The sequence below is a fragment of the Vombatus ursinus genome, unplaced genomic scaffold (assembly GCF_900497805.2).
Source record: "Vombatus ursinus unplaced genomic scaffold, bare-nosed wombat genome assembly UNPS02010394.1, whole genome shotgun sequence".
Classification (NCBI taxonomy): Eukaryota; Metazoa; Chordata; class Mammalia; order Diprotodontia; family Vombatidae; genus Vombatus; species Vombatus ursinus.
In genome coordinates this window covers 6,075,059-6,090,647 of record NW_020950172.1, presented here as the reverse complement: position 1 = coordinate 6,090,647, position 15,589 = coordinate 6,075,059, and the positions used below count along the sequence as shown (strand labels likewise).

Sequence of the window (15,589 nt, the reverse complement as noted above, 5' to 3'; positions counted from 1 at the left end):
GAGGAGGGATTGGGGGGAGGGGGAAAACCTGATAAGAAGTAATTGTGAAAGCTCAGGGGTGGTAATAAGGGCCTGATAGCCATGGGGAATATGCACTTATTAGTTGCCTATTATGTGCCCCGCACTGTGATAAACACTTTATAATTATTATCTCATTTGAGCGTCACAACAACCCTGTAAAGCAGGTGCCATTATTATCTGTTAACTGAAGGGTCTCCTTGGAGAAGTGGAATTAACTTTGTTCTGCCCCACGGGGAAGAGTTGGAAGCCAAATATAATCCTGAGAGCTGTCCTGAAACGAAGGATGTGGGGGCCTGTCCTCGAGACATTGAGGGGATGTCAGAGGATGGTGGAGTAGGAAAGAAAACCCCCTGGCTCTGAAGTCAGGAAGTGCCCAAGTTCAAATCTCTATCCATCACTTACTAATTGTGTGAAACTGGCTAAGTCATTTCCCCTCTGGGTCTCAGTTTCCCCCTGCAAAATGGGGGCACTCATCATACCTGTAAACCTTCCCTCACTGGGTTGCTATGAGGATTGAGGGAGGTAACATGGCTGAGAAAGTCTTGGAGTAGTTTGTAGTTTGAACAGAAGAATAATCATCTTTGTTGGGTCTCTACAGGGCTGGAGGACAGATGTGGATTACTCGGTTCCTGCACAGATGTGTGACATCAGATGCAGTGAGTGGGAATGTGTGACTGTTGTGTAAACATTCCTTACCCCAAAGTTCCCCAAGGGAGCCCCTAGCTGGGTGACATAACCCTGCCCTCAGGGAGCCCCCCCCATCTCAGATAGTCACAGCCCTGCCCTCAGGGAGCCCCCCATCTGAGAGGTGACAGCTCTGTCCTTAGGGGAGCCCCTAGCTGAGTGGGTGACAGCCCTGCCTTCAGGGAGCCTCTTCTCTGAGGGAGAGATATAGTGGGGGTGGGATTGGGGCAGGGGAACAACAGGAAACCCGACCTTCTGAGTACCTGCTGTGTCGAGATCTGGAAATGAGGTACATTTTCAGGGTCTGACATCTTTTGTCTCTGTTCTGAAAGCCTTGAGGCCCAAGGAGAGGCAGAGAAGGGATGTCCCCTATCCCTAGGGCATGATGTCTGAGGACTGGGCAGCAGAGAGCCTGATCAGGGTCTGGGGGAGGATTGGGCCTGTGCTCTGGGCCCAGAAAGACCTGCTCCGGATGTGGGGCTGCCCTGGGAGTCACAGATATCGTAACCTGGGCTCCCAGAGGCTAAAGCTGATAACCTGGGAATAGCTGGGGCTTGGCCATTTAACTTTAACCTGTGGTATGTGGGGAGGTATCCAGTACTGTGGGAAGGGCCTAGGAAAGACTGGGAAAATCCTCTGTCCTCCCACCCAGCCCCTCCCCCCTTTCCTGAGACCTAAGGACTGCCTCCTACCCCTTGTGCCCTCTACAAGACAGAGGCTTCTCTTCCCCAGGGAAGGCTGGGGTTCAGAGGGGTTCAGACAACCCTAAGAAGGAGTGGGGAACCTGGCTTTCAATGACAAAGGGCTGGGCCAGAGGTAGAAACCTCCCCTGGATGAGAAGTAGGGTGGGATTCCTGGTGCTTAAGTAGGTGTGGGGAGAGGAAGCAGGCACCCATACAGGTCCTCCAGCAGGCAGCAGGGGAGCAGAGCACACAAGATGCAGTCCCACCTCTGCCATTCACTGCCAGGTGATTATGGGCAAGTCTTCGGGCATTTGTACAGTGAGTGGATTGCCCTCCGTCATCTCAACGGTGTCTTCCAAACCCCCTCAAAATGGGCCTTACGGTCTTCCGGCAGTGCCCGAGCTTCCTGTTCTCTGGGTCCTGGGGAGGATAGAAGGGGTGCCTGTGGTCATCGGAGCACCAGCCTGAGAGGCAGCAGCCCTAGGTTAGAGTCCTTAGCCCTCCCCACTGTCTGTCCTCATTTTTCACCTCCATCCTGCTCCCAACAGCCTGCCATCTGCCTGAGCAGGCCAGAGGTTTATCAGGGACAAGCAGATGTGTAGAAAACATCTGACGTGGGGGTGGGGTGGGGCTGGCACCCCTCCAGAGCGGGAGGCCCCTTTAAGACCACCTCCCCAGTGCAGGACTCAGGGCTCCCCCTCATGGCATGTGCCAGCCCAGCCCTGGGGAGCTCGTGGCAGGCTTTCAAACCTGCAGAGGCAGGAGGGGCAGGAGCGGAGCAGGTCTACGTGCTACTTCCCTCGATGGTACTGGAAGGAGAGGCAGACTAGGGAGATGAGGAGGCGGTGAATGGCCAGGAGGTTGGGGCAGATGTGTGACCCATCCACACAGGGGCTGGACGAGGTGATCCCTGATTCCTCCCCAAAGTCCATTCTGGATCATTGCCCGAGCCCATTGATTCCAGCCCTATGCTGCCCATCTGTTAGGCAAACTTCCCATCTGAGAGGTGACAGCACCCCCCATCTGAGATGGTGTAGAGGAGTGTAGAGGAGTCCACCAGTGACCTCAGGGCCTGGAATCCCCCTGGGTAGGTGAGGCTAAAGTCCTTCTTCATTGATTATTAGCCACCAATACTAATAGGACCCTCTTGGGTTTCTGTGGGGCCCTAAAGCCTGAAGTCAGTCAGTCACCCAACAAACATTTATTAAGCACAAATTTAAGGTCCAGTTATGTGCCAGGCACTGTGCTAAGCTCTGGGGATACAAAGAGAGACAAAAGATGGTCCCTGCCGTCAAGAATCTCAGTCTGAGCTGAAGCAGAAAAAGAAACAATCCTTGAAACTCGAGGGCCAAGACACTTTTGTCCCCAAGAGTGCCCAAAGCTGAGGGAGTGGGAGCCCAGGCAGGAGGAGGTGCCCACGTGGAGGGCTCGCCAGTCTCTGGGGCGTCCCCACTGCAGCCTGAGCAGTCCTCTCCTGGCACAAAGCCCCAGCATGCCGGGCATCTGGAATTGATTGCTTCTTGTGTCTGCCTGTCTATAACAGCCCGATTTCACAACAAGCCTTTCCTTTGAGCCCCAGGGGGTATAGCTTTGTCCTCTTGTTTCTAGAATCATTTTTCTCAGAAACTGGGGACAACAAGGACATGTGCTCTCAGTTTGGAGCCATGCTGAGTGATGACAAATCATAAGTCTCAGCTGTGACCTTGAGAGCCCCATCCCAGGTCCCACTCAGCAAGGAGGGACCACTTCCCTGAGAGAGAGTGAGCCCGGGGCCGCAGGAGCCATCAGGGCCTCTGTGGCCCAGCCCAGCTCAGAGCAGGAGTGCCCTGAGTCACGTATCCTCCCCACTGCAGCCTTCTGTTGAAGGGAGGCAGCCTGATCCACTTTGGGGCAGCTTTCTGGCCTCCAACCTGAATCAGCCTCCCCCCTGGCTGGATCTGCCCCCTAGAACACAGCTGATCCCTCCCCAGCCTCAGTCTTCCAAGTACCTGCAGACAGTTCTCAGGTCTCCCCTCAGCTTTCTTTTCACCCTAAACCTCCCCAGGTGCCAAGTCCTTGCAAGAGACTGGCCTCCCCTGGACTCGATCCAGATTTTCAATGTCCCACCTAAAATGTGGTGTCCAGGATTAAACAGAATGTTCAAATGCAGTCTGACCAGGGCAGAGAGCAACAGAGGCATTGACTCGCCCTCCCCACTTCCTGGGCCTCCTTCTGCCTTACATTATAGCCCACAAGCCCATCAGCTTTCTTGGTTGTCTCATCTCACGGCAAATGCGACCAGTATGTGTTAAGCCCGGAGTCTACTAAGAACCTCAGATCTTATTCATTTCTTTCTTACCTCTTGCGGACATACAAACAGTACATACGTACATACACAGTAGATGCTTAGGAAATGCTTGTGGAGGGGCGGAGGAGATATCTCTCAATGTTTATCTCAGCTGGTCCATATTAGGGTTGCCTTTGCCTTCAGAGGTATGAGGAGAGTGGACAGAATTCTCACCTCCAAGTCAGGAGCCCTGGATTTGATTCCCTGGACAGGCACTCACCAGTGGAGGTGGGGTGTGGGAGTGGGGGTGGGGGTGTTACTTTGCCTCTCATTGCCTCTGAGCAGTGAGCCTTCCAGGTGCTGGGACCAAACCCTTTGTAGAATCAGTGCTTGCTATAAAGATGGAGTCGGCTGCTGTCTTGAGCTCAGCCCAGCTGAGCAATGATATAGATCAACTCAAATGCGAGTGAATGGTGCCTAGGCCCTGCCTGCCCCCAGGAGCTGTACTGTGTGTTAGGGGAGGGACAGATGAGAAACAACCCCCCAGACCCTGCCCTCAGAGAGCTCCCAGTTTTGGGGGTACAGAGGAGAAGCCCCCCAGATCCTGCCCTCAGGGAGTTCCCAGTTTTGGGGGGTACAGAGGAGAAGCCCCCCAAGCCCTGCCCTCAGGGAGCTCATCGTTTAGGTGGGAGAGGAGACACACTGAGAACACTAATGGTACAAGACAGGATGTGCCCCAGGGCTGGGGTCAGGGGTTCTGACTCTGAGGGCTGAACATCCCCCTCCCCAGGTTCTTGGCCTGGCCTTGAGTTGAGCTCTCTCCTCTCCCAGACAGGTCCTACAGGAAGAGACAGCGAAGGCCACATGACTCTCCTCTCACCATCCACAGGTAGGCCCAGGGCCTGGATTCTGTGGAGGGGGCAAAGCTGGGGAGACCTGAGAATGCCTTGGGCCAGGCCAGGTGGGCCAGGGGTGGAGGGGCTCACAGCCTCCCTGAGATCTGGCTTCAGGAAGGTGGGAGCGTGGGGGGTCCCACTGGCTCAAGGCTTGGGTCAGACAGTCCATTCATTGCCATCATCTTCAACCGTGCCCCCAGGTGGGAAAGAAGAGCTCGTGCATCTCCCTAAGGATAGCCCAGTGCCCACCTCCTTGCCAGTGCGCTGGCCTCTTCTGGGCAGCACCAAAGCCTACTAGACCCCTTGCCTCCTCCCAAGAACTCCTGCTAGCTGGATGGTTCCCAAGGACTGTGGCTGTAGGCCAGGCTTGGGCTGGCTCACCACCAGAGCCCCGAAGGCCCGTGGCATTCCAGGTGGTCTCTGGGACTTGGTGTTGTCCTGATTTAACCGAGGGGCTGAACAGGCTCTCCAAATGCCCTCCATTTCCTCCCCCTCCAGTCCATTTCCCCTTGCCCTCTCTCTCCCTCCACTCTGAGGTCTAATGAGACATTCCTCTGTTGTCACTGGGCCCTGAAGGCCGGAGCTCTTTGAACATGATTGCCACGTCTTCTCTGCCTCAGACCCTGGCACCCCCACCCCAAGACTGTAACCCAGGGCCCATGGTTCAGTGAGGGGTTAGAGGAGCCCACAGGATCCCCTCCTGTTCCGACAACCCCAGAGATTGGTGCTGGTCTGTTGTTTGGACCCCCAGCACATCTGCGGCACACACTGGCTCGACTCCTAAGCCTGGGGCCCTGTGTGCAGTCTGGGAGCTCTGCCAAGCCTTAGGAGACTGCCTTCTGCCCTGCCCCCTCCCTGGTGCCTCTCTGGGTTTTTGGTTGGGGCCACCTGGCAGGAGCCTGGCCGTCTGACTGTCCAGTAGAGTGGAAGCTCCTGGGGGGCAGGGACTGTGTCCTTTTTGGCATCTAGCACAGGGCCTGGCACATACTTGGAAATTAATAAACACTTGTTGAGTTGAGTTGGTTGGGGCCAAGGGGCAGGCTGACATGGGAACTCCTGATTACTGCCTCTTCTCATCCCCCAGCATGGGGCTCTCTCTCTGCCTTTTCTTCAGCCTGCACAGTTGCAGACAGCTCTGACTCAGTGTCCCCCTGGGATGTGTCCTGCACAGGTTAGAGAATCCTCTTACTTCTCAGTGGTGACTTTCATTCCCATCTCAGAAATCATTCAAAGCATGTTTCTGAGTCTGACATTCAGGGCTCCTTCTATCATGACTACATCCTATATCCTCTCCCTCGGCTTTGGCCTAGACAAATCCTCACCGACACCCCCATCCCCAAGCCAGGCCAGTTTCCTGACCATCCCCTGCCCCGTGCCATGGTTCTGCCCCTTTGCCTCTCTGTGAGGGTCTCCAGAGGACATCTGGTCCCTACCTGGTGGGAAGCTCATTAGCTCCAGAGATAATCCCACTGCGCTTTTGGCTATCTCTAATTGTTGGGAGCTTTCTCCTCCCTTTGAACCTGAATCTATCCTTCTGCACACCCTCCCAACGTCCGACTTTGAACTTGGCTCTGGGGGAACCGAGCAGGACAAGTCTGAGCCTTCTTCTGGGGTTCTCCATAGCTTTCCAGGCACTGAGTCCCCATCCAGAGTGCTGGGTCCTCATCATGGGAGGGATGATTAAGCCCTTCCCGAGCTAATCCCTCAGCTCCCCTGAGTGTTTGAAGCCTAGAAGGAGAGGAAGGGATCAGCCTCGATTCTCCCAGCCTCTGAGAGCTAAGCAGGCGCACAGGAGGAAGCTGCCGAAAGGCAGACTTTGGCTCAGTGTGCGAATCATCCATGACCCTCCCCCAAGCTTCTGGGCCCCCACAGACCTAAATCCTATGGGGAGGGCAGGATCCGAGAGCTCGGCATCATCTTCCCACTTTGGCTCATTGCCCCCCACCTGGAGGGACTCCAGGACACTTGCACCTCCACTGGGCAGTTGTATGGATATGAAGGACTGGCTTTATTTCACCCTGTAAAACATGCAGAGTTCGCAATGCATTCAGAGGAATCCACAAACAGATACAGAAACTCACAGAGCCCACCGGGTCCCCTGAGAAGGGAAATGATTGGTATTGCCGTTGGGACAGCCCTTGGATACTCTGATGGATCCCGAGTGCCACCAAGGTCCTACACAGCCACCTGTTCCCTCCCACTGATTGGGACACCCCACAGTTTGCATTCGGCTGGAAAACAAACACACTTCAGGGCTACCCAACAATCAATCCCCTCCCCACGGGATATGCGCTTCCTAAATCAATCCCTGGCTTTGTTTACCAGGTAGGATGTACTCAGGAATCAGGCAGGTGATCCTTTTCTTTTTCCATTGAGCAAACTGCCTCGGGAAATTTGTCTCTGTCCTGAAGGTTAGATTAGAGAATCACATGGAGAATAAAAAACACTCCATTCTCCACAGAGGAGTTAGATGTTCATGAACAATCTGTGCTTTGGGACCGTGTGGACATGCCCCAGCCATGTGCTTCTGCATTAGGGTGCTTGGGCAACAGTATCAGTGTCCGGGTGCTGCCAACTTTTGGACAGAGAAAGCGGGTACCTAGAATCTTTCTTCTCAGGCCATCTGTAGCAGCAACCATTCTCAATTCTTTGGGTGGGTGGGGGGGGAGAAGACTGGGGGACCACATGGATGAGGAAAAGGGAGTTCCATAAGAGATTGGCCTGTCAGCATACTTTGTGGACCATAAGAGACTCGCTCCTCTGACAAGAGTCATCCTTCTGAGTCCTCGGCCAGCCAATCATCTTGGAGATAACCCTAGCCCCTGAGAGTCAATCAGAAATTCTGTGTCCTTTCCACAAGATGCCAGAGGTCTTGGCCACACTCTCTATGGGGAAGTGCTTCAAATTCCCCCAGAAAAACCCTAATTGTGACCTATCTGTTCAACACCTTTCCCCCAAGCTTAGTCAGACAAAAGCTTCCTAACAATCAGGGCTGTTCAAAGGTGTAATGGTTTTCCTAGGAGGAAGTGAGCTCCCTGCCAGTAGAGACATTTAAGCGGAGATTCAATGACCACTTAACAGGAAAGACTCCTGTTCAGGTATGGATTGGGTTAAATGACCTCTCAGATCCCTTCCAGTACCAATTCCGGAAGTTCGGGACACTCTAGAGTCCAAACCACTGCCACTAGTAATGGCATTCAGTTGCCACATCTACTCTCTCCCCTGATTGACCCACCCCCGCATACACTGTCTACTCCCTCTCTGGTCCCCCCTTCCAGGATTTCTTATCTGTTCATAAGAAAAAGGAATGATTTTGCAAAGGTACTCCAGAAATCCTGAGGCTTCAAAGGAAAAATCCCAAGACTGGGAGCCGGAAACATAGGTTTAAATTATGATTCTCCTATTTACAACACCAAGCAAGTTTTTGTCCTCTCTGGGCTTCAGTTTCTTCCTCAGTAAAATGGGGGGGGGGGTGGTGTCAGGAGGGGATGAAGTCTCTTTCAGCTCCAGGTCCCATGGATCCTACCCTGTCTGGCTTCCCAAACTTGCTCAGAGCCCAAATGCTTGGTTCCCTCCATGATCTCATCCACCTAGTTGCCCCTTCCCCCAGCCTCCAAGACACGGCTTGGCTGCCTCTTTGCAGCTGAATTTCCACCACGGCTCCTGGTTTACCCATCGCCTGAAGCAAATGATCAGCTAGGCAAGTGGCCACAGATACCTATTTGAGGCTGAGCCTTCCAAGTGATCTGACTCCTTCAGCAACCTCTGTCTCTGGTCTTTCCCTCTCTTGAACCTAGGGGGAATATTTGGGGTAGTGGCCAAATGACTTATCCAGGGTCATAGCTAGTGACAAAGTCCGTTACTTCATCAGTGTAGATGCCTGAAGACCTTTAGTACTATTTCCCAGCCCCCTCAAAATATATATATATACATATATATATACATATATAAATATATATGTGTGTGTGTATGTATATGTATGCAGACACACACACACATACACATATGACTTCAAACTCAAGGTAATGGACACAGTTAGTGACCTGGGCAGTGGCACAGAACGAGAGCAGATGATCCAATAATCACCCCTGATCAGGGACTTAATAATGAGAGAATGTATCGAGAGCTCTTGGAGGTGTGCAAAGTGCTTTCCATACATTGTATCACGTGCCTCACAACACCCTGGAAGGGAGGTGCCCTTGTTATTCACACTTACAGATGAGAAAACAGGCTGAGAGAAATTAAATGAATAGCTCAGGGTCACACAGCTAATAAGGGTCTGAGACAGATTTGAACTCGGGTCTTCCTGACTCCAGGCCCAGTACTCTGTGCACTCTGGCACCACCTGGTCCTCACTGTCTACTTAACAACCAAATGATATCTAAGCTCATTGACAAGTGATACCTTGGGAACGAGTGCACTTGACACAAGGGGACCATGTGCCCATTCCCAAGGTGAGAGAAAATGAGACCCTGAGGTCAGCAGCAGGTCATACAGGCCCCCAGCATTGTTCACCTGCCAAGCATTTAGTCCACGGAAATGAGACAGGCACCAGCTAATCCTTGCTTAGAGTCGCCATGGTTTTCCTGGTGCAATTATGAGCAGAAGAGGAGGATGGAAAAGAAGGAAAGTGCCTTCTGCCTGGCAGGGATGGAATTATCCCAGTGATTAGCACAGTGCCTGGCACAAAGTAGATAATAAATGTTGGTTGATTAATAGCCAGGTGGGCCTGGGGGTGTGGGAGATGAGTGATGAGGAGGATAAAGGAGCAGCTGAGAACCTGTCATCCACCACTCCAGGGGTGGTTAAAGGCCTGCCAAACCAGCGCCTCACCCAAAAGGAGAGCAGAAGTCAACCCATGAGCAAATAGGAGTGAAAGGAAAGCTTTAGCCACCCCCAGTTGCCATCTTAACCTTGATAGCTAGAGAACTGGGGATGTGCAACAGAGATGGGGGAGGGGCATGAACTTGGGTGAGGAAAGAAATTTACATCTTTATTTCTGCCAACCTGGAGTTTTCTTTGTAATCCTATGTGTTTTGCCATATGTATTTAAAAACATGATTCTTAGAAAACTCAGTTCATAGGCTTCCCCAGACTGACTGCCAGAGGGGTTAAGAACTCCCAGGCTAGAGCGTTCTTGGCTGTCAGCAGTAAGGATGAGAAGGTCAAAACTGGAAGGAGGCTAGGGAAGTCGGTCTGACTGACAGAGGCTCCCTACAGTCACTCTTGCCCAGTGCTGAAGGAAGGAATTGAAGGTTTTCATATGTCTTTTCTGGACTCCTTCTGTCTCTGTCTCTCTCTCTGTGTCTCTGCCTCTCTGTCTCTGTCTCTGTCACTCTGGGTTTCCACATAATGCACCATACAATAATGATAAAAAATATTTATGTAGTATCTACTATGTGCCAGGCACTGTGCTGAGTGCTTGACAACGATTTCATTTGATTCTCATGACAACTTATTTTTAAGATGAGGAAACTGAGGCAAATAGATTGGGTGACTTGCCTAGGGTCCCACAGATAGTAAGTAGCTGTGTAGATGTGTATAAAATATGCCCATGAGGTTCCAGGCCTGACTCTTTCATAGATATTTTATATTCTGCATACACAATAGTCATTATTTGTAAAACGAACTAAAAAAGTGTGGCAAAAACCAATGTTGGCCTTTTTCAGTGAAATGGAATGGAAAAATCTAATTCTGTTCTCATTTTATTATGTTGGTGCCATACGACAGCTAGCAAAAGCTTGTTAAAATTAAGAATAAGGTTATTGAAAATAGAAAATAAATACTCCAGCCCTCTGCCCCTCAACGGGAAGTGTTTGTGACCGGTGGATATCACGTGGTGGCCAGTGAATGCTCTGGGCAGGGTCTGCTCCACACAGCGGGAGGCGGCTCACAGGTGGGAGGGCCCTCAGGAGGCCGCTAGTCCAGCCTGTGCCAGACAAGAGTCTCTCTGCCTCATCCCTTTAAAGCGTCCTCCAGCCTCTGCTTGAATCCTCTGGGGATGGAGAACTTCCTCCCTTCCTCCTTCCCTCCCTCTCTCTCTTCCTTCCTCCCTCTTTCTCTCTTTCCCTTCCTCCCTGTCTCCATCCTCCCATTTATCCTTCCCTCTCTTCCTTCCTTCCTCCCTCCCTCCCTCCTTCCCTCCCTTCCTCCCTCTCTCTTTCTTTTCCTTCCTCTTCTCCCTTCTTTCCTTCCTCCCTCCCTCCTAAGGCAGCTCTCCTCACTGTCCTCTGGGTCAGGCAGAATCCACAGCCCTTCAGATACTTGGAAGGAGTTATCCCGTTCCCCCTGAACTTTCTCTTCTCCAGGATAAACAATCCTAGGTTCTCCAGCTGATTGTCAAAGACCCTCCCTCATCCCAGGGGTCACCCCCCCTTCTACCCAGATCCTTCCTAAAACAGTTCAACCCAACACTCTTCTTTGCCTGCATTGCCACTATCTGGCAGAGCTCCCTGGTGATTGTCCTCGTTTTACATATGAGGGCACTGAGGCCCAGAGTGCAGTGAGGGAGTGGAAGGAAAGGGCCCCAGAACCTGGCTCCGTGCTCTGTTCTCCCCTGCAACCCCAGCATGCCTGAAGCTCCCTGTGGCCATTAGTGACCCAGGCAAGGAGCTAGGAGTAGGGGCTTGCCTTCACCCTTGGCTGTATATGGATGGGGGGAGCATGGGGATAGGATGGGCAGGCGGGTGGGGGCCAGTACCCGGATCAGGAAAGCCTCCAGACAGCCTGGAATGTTGGAATGGATGGCAAGGGGAAAGATTGTATTCCAATGTAACCATTTCAGTCCCTGTCTGGATAGATGTTTTTGTGAGTCAGAAACCAGAGGAAGCCCCGAGCCCCTCCCACTGAGTCACAAGCCTGGATGGGCCTGGGTGAGAATCCTGGAGCTGGGAGGGCCCTTAGACTTCATCTAGTCCCACTCCTCATTCTTCAGCTGGAGAAACTGAGGCAGCCCAGAGAAGGGCGAGGAAACGATTTGTCTAAGGTCACAAGACTAGGGAGCAGCAGAGCTGGTGTTCCAGGCAGCCTAACTTAGCGATTAGTCAGATCTGGACATCACCAAGAGTGCTCCCCACCACATCCTGATGAGTCGTAGCCCGGCCTCTGCCTGGTCTTCAGTGGCAAGGGGCTCCCTCCCTCCCGAGGCAGTCCCTTCCAGTTTTGGACACTTCCAAATGGTTTTCCTTTCGAGCTTAACTTTGCCTCAAACCAAGCCTGCCACCTCCCATCACCCCTGGTTCTGCCCTCTGCAGCTGGGCAGGACAAGCCTCTTCCGCATGACCTCCCTTCGTATTTTTGAAGGCAGGTGTCGCGTTCCCCCTGAGGTTTCTCTGAGCCAAACACCCCCTAGTTCTTAAAGTGTTCCTGACACAGCATGGACTCTGGTCCTGGCTGCCCTCCTCTGGTTTGTCAATATCCTTCCTCAGCTGAGGCTCCAGCGCTGGTTTGAGGATCATGAACAAGCCGTAGTCAGTCAATAAATGTTTCCATTCCAATTCACTGAAAAAGGCCGACACTGGTTTTCCCCAATTTTTTTAGTTCTTTTTACAAATAATGACTATTGTGTATGCCGGATGTAAAATGTCTATGGAAGAGCCAGGCACTATGCTAAGTCCTGGGGACACAAAGAAAGACAAAAGACAACTCTTGCTCTCATGGAGCTGAGTGTAATAGGGCTACAACATGGAAATAATCAACAGAGGGAAGGCTTTAGAAGTATGCGAGGTTGGGGAGGGCTTCCTGTAGAGGGCAGGATTTTAGCGGTGACTTGAAGAAAGCCGGGGAGGCCAGGAGAGGGAGATGAGGAGGGAAGACATTGCAGGCATGGGAGACAGTCGGTGAAAATTCCCCGAGTCAGGAGATGGAGGCTCTTGTTGGAGGAGCAACCAGGAGGCCAGTGTCACTGGATCAAGGAGTTATAGGGAGGGGAGGATGTAAGGTGTAAGAAGACTGGAAAGGTGGAGCGGGGCCAGGCTGTGAAGGGCTCTGAATGCCAAACCAAGTTTGATATCAGATCCTGGAGAAAACAGGGGGCTACTGAAGTGACTGAGTAGGGGGATATGGTCAGACCTGCACTTTGGGAAGATCACTTTTCAGCTGAATGGAGAATGGGCTGAAGTAGGGAGAGACTTGCGGCAGGCAGACCCCCAGCAGGAATGAGGAAACCAGGCTCTGCACCAGGGTGGTGGCAGTGTCAGAGAAGAGGGGGTGTGGATGACAGATATGAGAAGGCAAAATGGACAGACTTTGGCGACAGATGGGATATGAATGGGGGGAGAGGAATTGAGTGTGACATCAGTTGTAAGCCCAGTAAGCTCCCGAGTGACCAGGAGGATGGTGGTGCCTTCAGTAATGACAGGGAAGTTTGGAAGGTTTGAGGGGAAAACATGTTGAGTTCAGTTCTGGACATGCTGAGTTTGAGATGTCTGTGGGACATCCAGTTTGAGATGCCCAATGGACAGTTGAAGAGGGTGGCCACAGGTTTGAAGAGAAATTAGCACTGGCTAAGCAAACAAGCCATCAGCAGAGATGATCAGTGAACCGTAGGCACTGATGAGATCTCTAAGGTAAATGGGGTAGAGAGAGAAGAACAAGGGCCCAGGACAGAACCCTGGGGGCCACCTACAGTTAATGAGCGTGGCCTGAAGGAAGATCCAGTCAGGGAGACTGAGAAAGAGAGATCTGGTCAGAGGCAGAGAAGGCCGGGGATATTTGACATCTCAGAGGGAGGAGGGGTCTTGGATTTATCCAGTTCAACCCATCCTTTACCAAGAATTTTCTCTACAATACCTCTTGCAAATGGTCATTCCGCTAGCCTGTATTTGAAGACCTCCAGTAATGGGAAACTCACTACCTCCCTGCTCCAGTTTGGGATAGCTCTAAGTGTTAGAAAGCACTTTGTGACCTCAAAGGCTCATTGCCATCCACAGAATGTCTTTCTTCCTTTAACCCTTTAATCCCTGAGACCTGACATTTCTCTTCTCTTTCCTCTTTCCCACCCCCAAATTACATTCCAATAAGTTCAACCCAGCAAAAATGTAAGTAAGCACCTACTATATGCCAGACATTAGATATCTAGTGATTTAAAAAGAGAAAGAAGTCCTTTCCTCTGTGAGCTTACATTCTATATGGGGAGTGGAAGTGGGGGGGGGTACAGGTAAGTGACTATTAGGGAATTTGGAGGGGCAAAGGAACACTAAAGCTGAAGTCAGGAGAGGCTTCAAATTGAGCAGCTGCCCTCAGCTTCCAAATGCCAGCTCTCACCCCTTCCCATCTACTCCAGGGATCCAGGGACTGGTGGTGACCCTCCCAGGAGCTTGTCCTGAGGCAGAGAAGATGGTGGCAGAGTGGGGAAGCCCAGGATGCCGAGATGGACTTCCCCGGCTTCAGGACTGGCCAGCCTTGGACTGCTCACAGAAGGGCTGGAGCAGGTCCAGAAGAGACGAACAAAAACAAGGAAAAGAAAGGCCACCATGAGAATCATCTGAGAAAACTGGGGGTGTTTTACTTGGAAAAGAGAAGACTTGGGGGAGACACAATAGGTACCTTCGAGTCTTTGCAGTACTATCATCTGCAAGAGGAATTGGATTTGTGTTGCTTGGCCCCAGAGTGGGGAGAATTGGAGGGGATGGGGGGTAGATGCGGAGGGAGAGATTGCAGAAAATCTTGCTGGAATGAACTGTCCAAAAGTGGAACTTAATATTGGAAGGGGTAGTCAGCTCCCCATTGGTGAATGTCTGAGAGCAAAGTCTGACTGAGCATTTATCATGGATGCCAGGGATGCTCAAGTACAGGTCAGTGCCCTTTAACCTCCCTCTCCTCCCTCCCTGAGATGGGAGATTCTGTGGCTTAGAAGCAGGTGACCTAGGATTATGGGCTATTGGCTCTCATGTTGGAGGACCTGACTTCTGACCCAATGTGACCCTGTTCAAGTTACTTAACTTCCATGAACCTCATTTTTCCCATTTGTATGTGAGGGCAGGGGATCAATCCATCACTTCATCACTCCGCTGCACCTAAAGGAGCCAATGAGACTCCTCAGCCAGGTGAGAATATCTCTATTGCATCAATCAAAGGCTCTAGACAAGATGGGGAAAGTTCGGGATCCGTTTAGAAGTCCTTGAAGGTCATTGGATGAAATGGAGTGATGTTGGCTGGGAAGCATATTTGGATTGCTTGAGAATTGGACATGCACGGGACTTGTACAGCCTCAGCGCGCTAAATTGGACTTGGGCAGCTCAGTGGGAGAAGCCTCTAGCTGAGCCCCTGAGGTGGAGGTCTTTGGGGTGGGGAGCCCCTTGGCTCCCCCCCTCCTTTGACCAGAGGGGGAGCTTCTCCTTGGCATCCAAGCAGCAGCGGTTGCTGGCAGTCTATGCAGCAGGAGCTGGGGACAGACTAGATCAAAGGAGGAAGGCAGGTTCAGTATTCTAGAGCCTGGCACAAAGTTAAAACCGGCTTATGGGGAACTTCATGAGTACCCTAGGGGCTGGAAGAAGGGACTTCCAGCAGCCAGGAACTGGGGGATGCCCTCTGGGTACACGAGCTCTCTAAGCCTGAACCTGCTGTCTGCTGCACTCTGTATGTACTGGGGAGAGAGTGTCGGACTCTGAGGCGGACTTTTCCCTTTTTCTAAAAGCTAATTAAGTCTGGCCGACTCACTGACACCTATTGATAAGTATGAGAACGTTCATTGCTAGGGGCTCATGCATTACAATGTTAAAAAGTCACCCCCAGCCCCTCTTGGTTAACCCTAGAGCCCTAAGGGGACCCAGCGCCTGCCCACAAGAGGGGGACGGGTGGGCAGCAATGAGGGGGTGGGGCTGGGTGGCCTCTGAGTTCCTTCCCAGCTTCTCTGATCCTTGGAATCCTGCCTCTAAAAGGATTTCATTTCTCAGTTTATTCATCTGTCAAATGAGAATAATAATCCTTGCATTCCTTCCTTTAGGAATTGCTGTAAGAAAGGTGATTTGTAAGATTACAGAAATGTGAGTACTAGTGGCTGTTGCTGTCCCCTGTGTCCTGAACATGTGTGTCTGTGC

The 15,589-nt window shown here is 51.8% G+C and overlaps 1 protein-coding gene across 1 annotated transcript in view; it reads left to right on the top strand.

Annotated features, from left to right (window-relative positions):
• IL17REL (interleukin 17 receptor E like) overlaps nt 1-15,321 on the top strand; it is a 52,929-nt gene extending 37,608 nt beyond the window's left edge. The window contains exons 15-17 of the mRNA XM_027854234.1: nt 620-677; nt 4,490-4,543; nt 13,834-15,321. Of these exons, the coding sequence (XP_027710035.1) occupies nt 620-677; nt 4,490-4,543; nt 13,834-14,027 (306 nt within the window). The 3' untranslated portion in view covers nt 14,028-15,321. The remainder of the gene's footprint in view (nt 1-619; nt 678-4,489; nt 4,544-13,833) is intronic.
• Nucleotides 15,322-15,589: the final 268 nt, after the last annotated feature.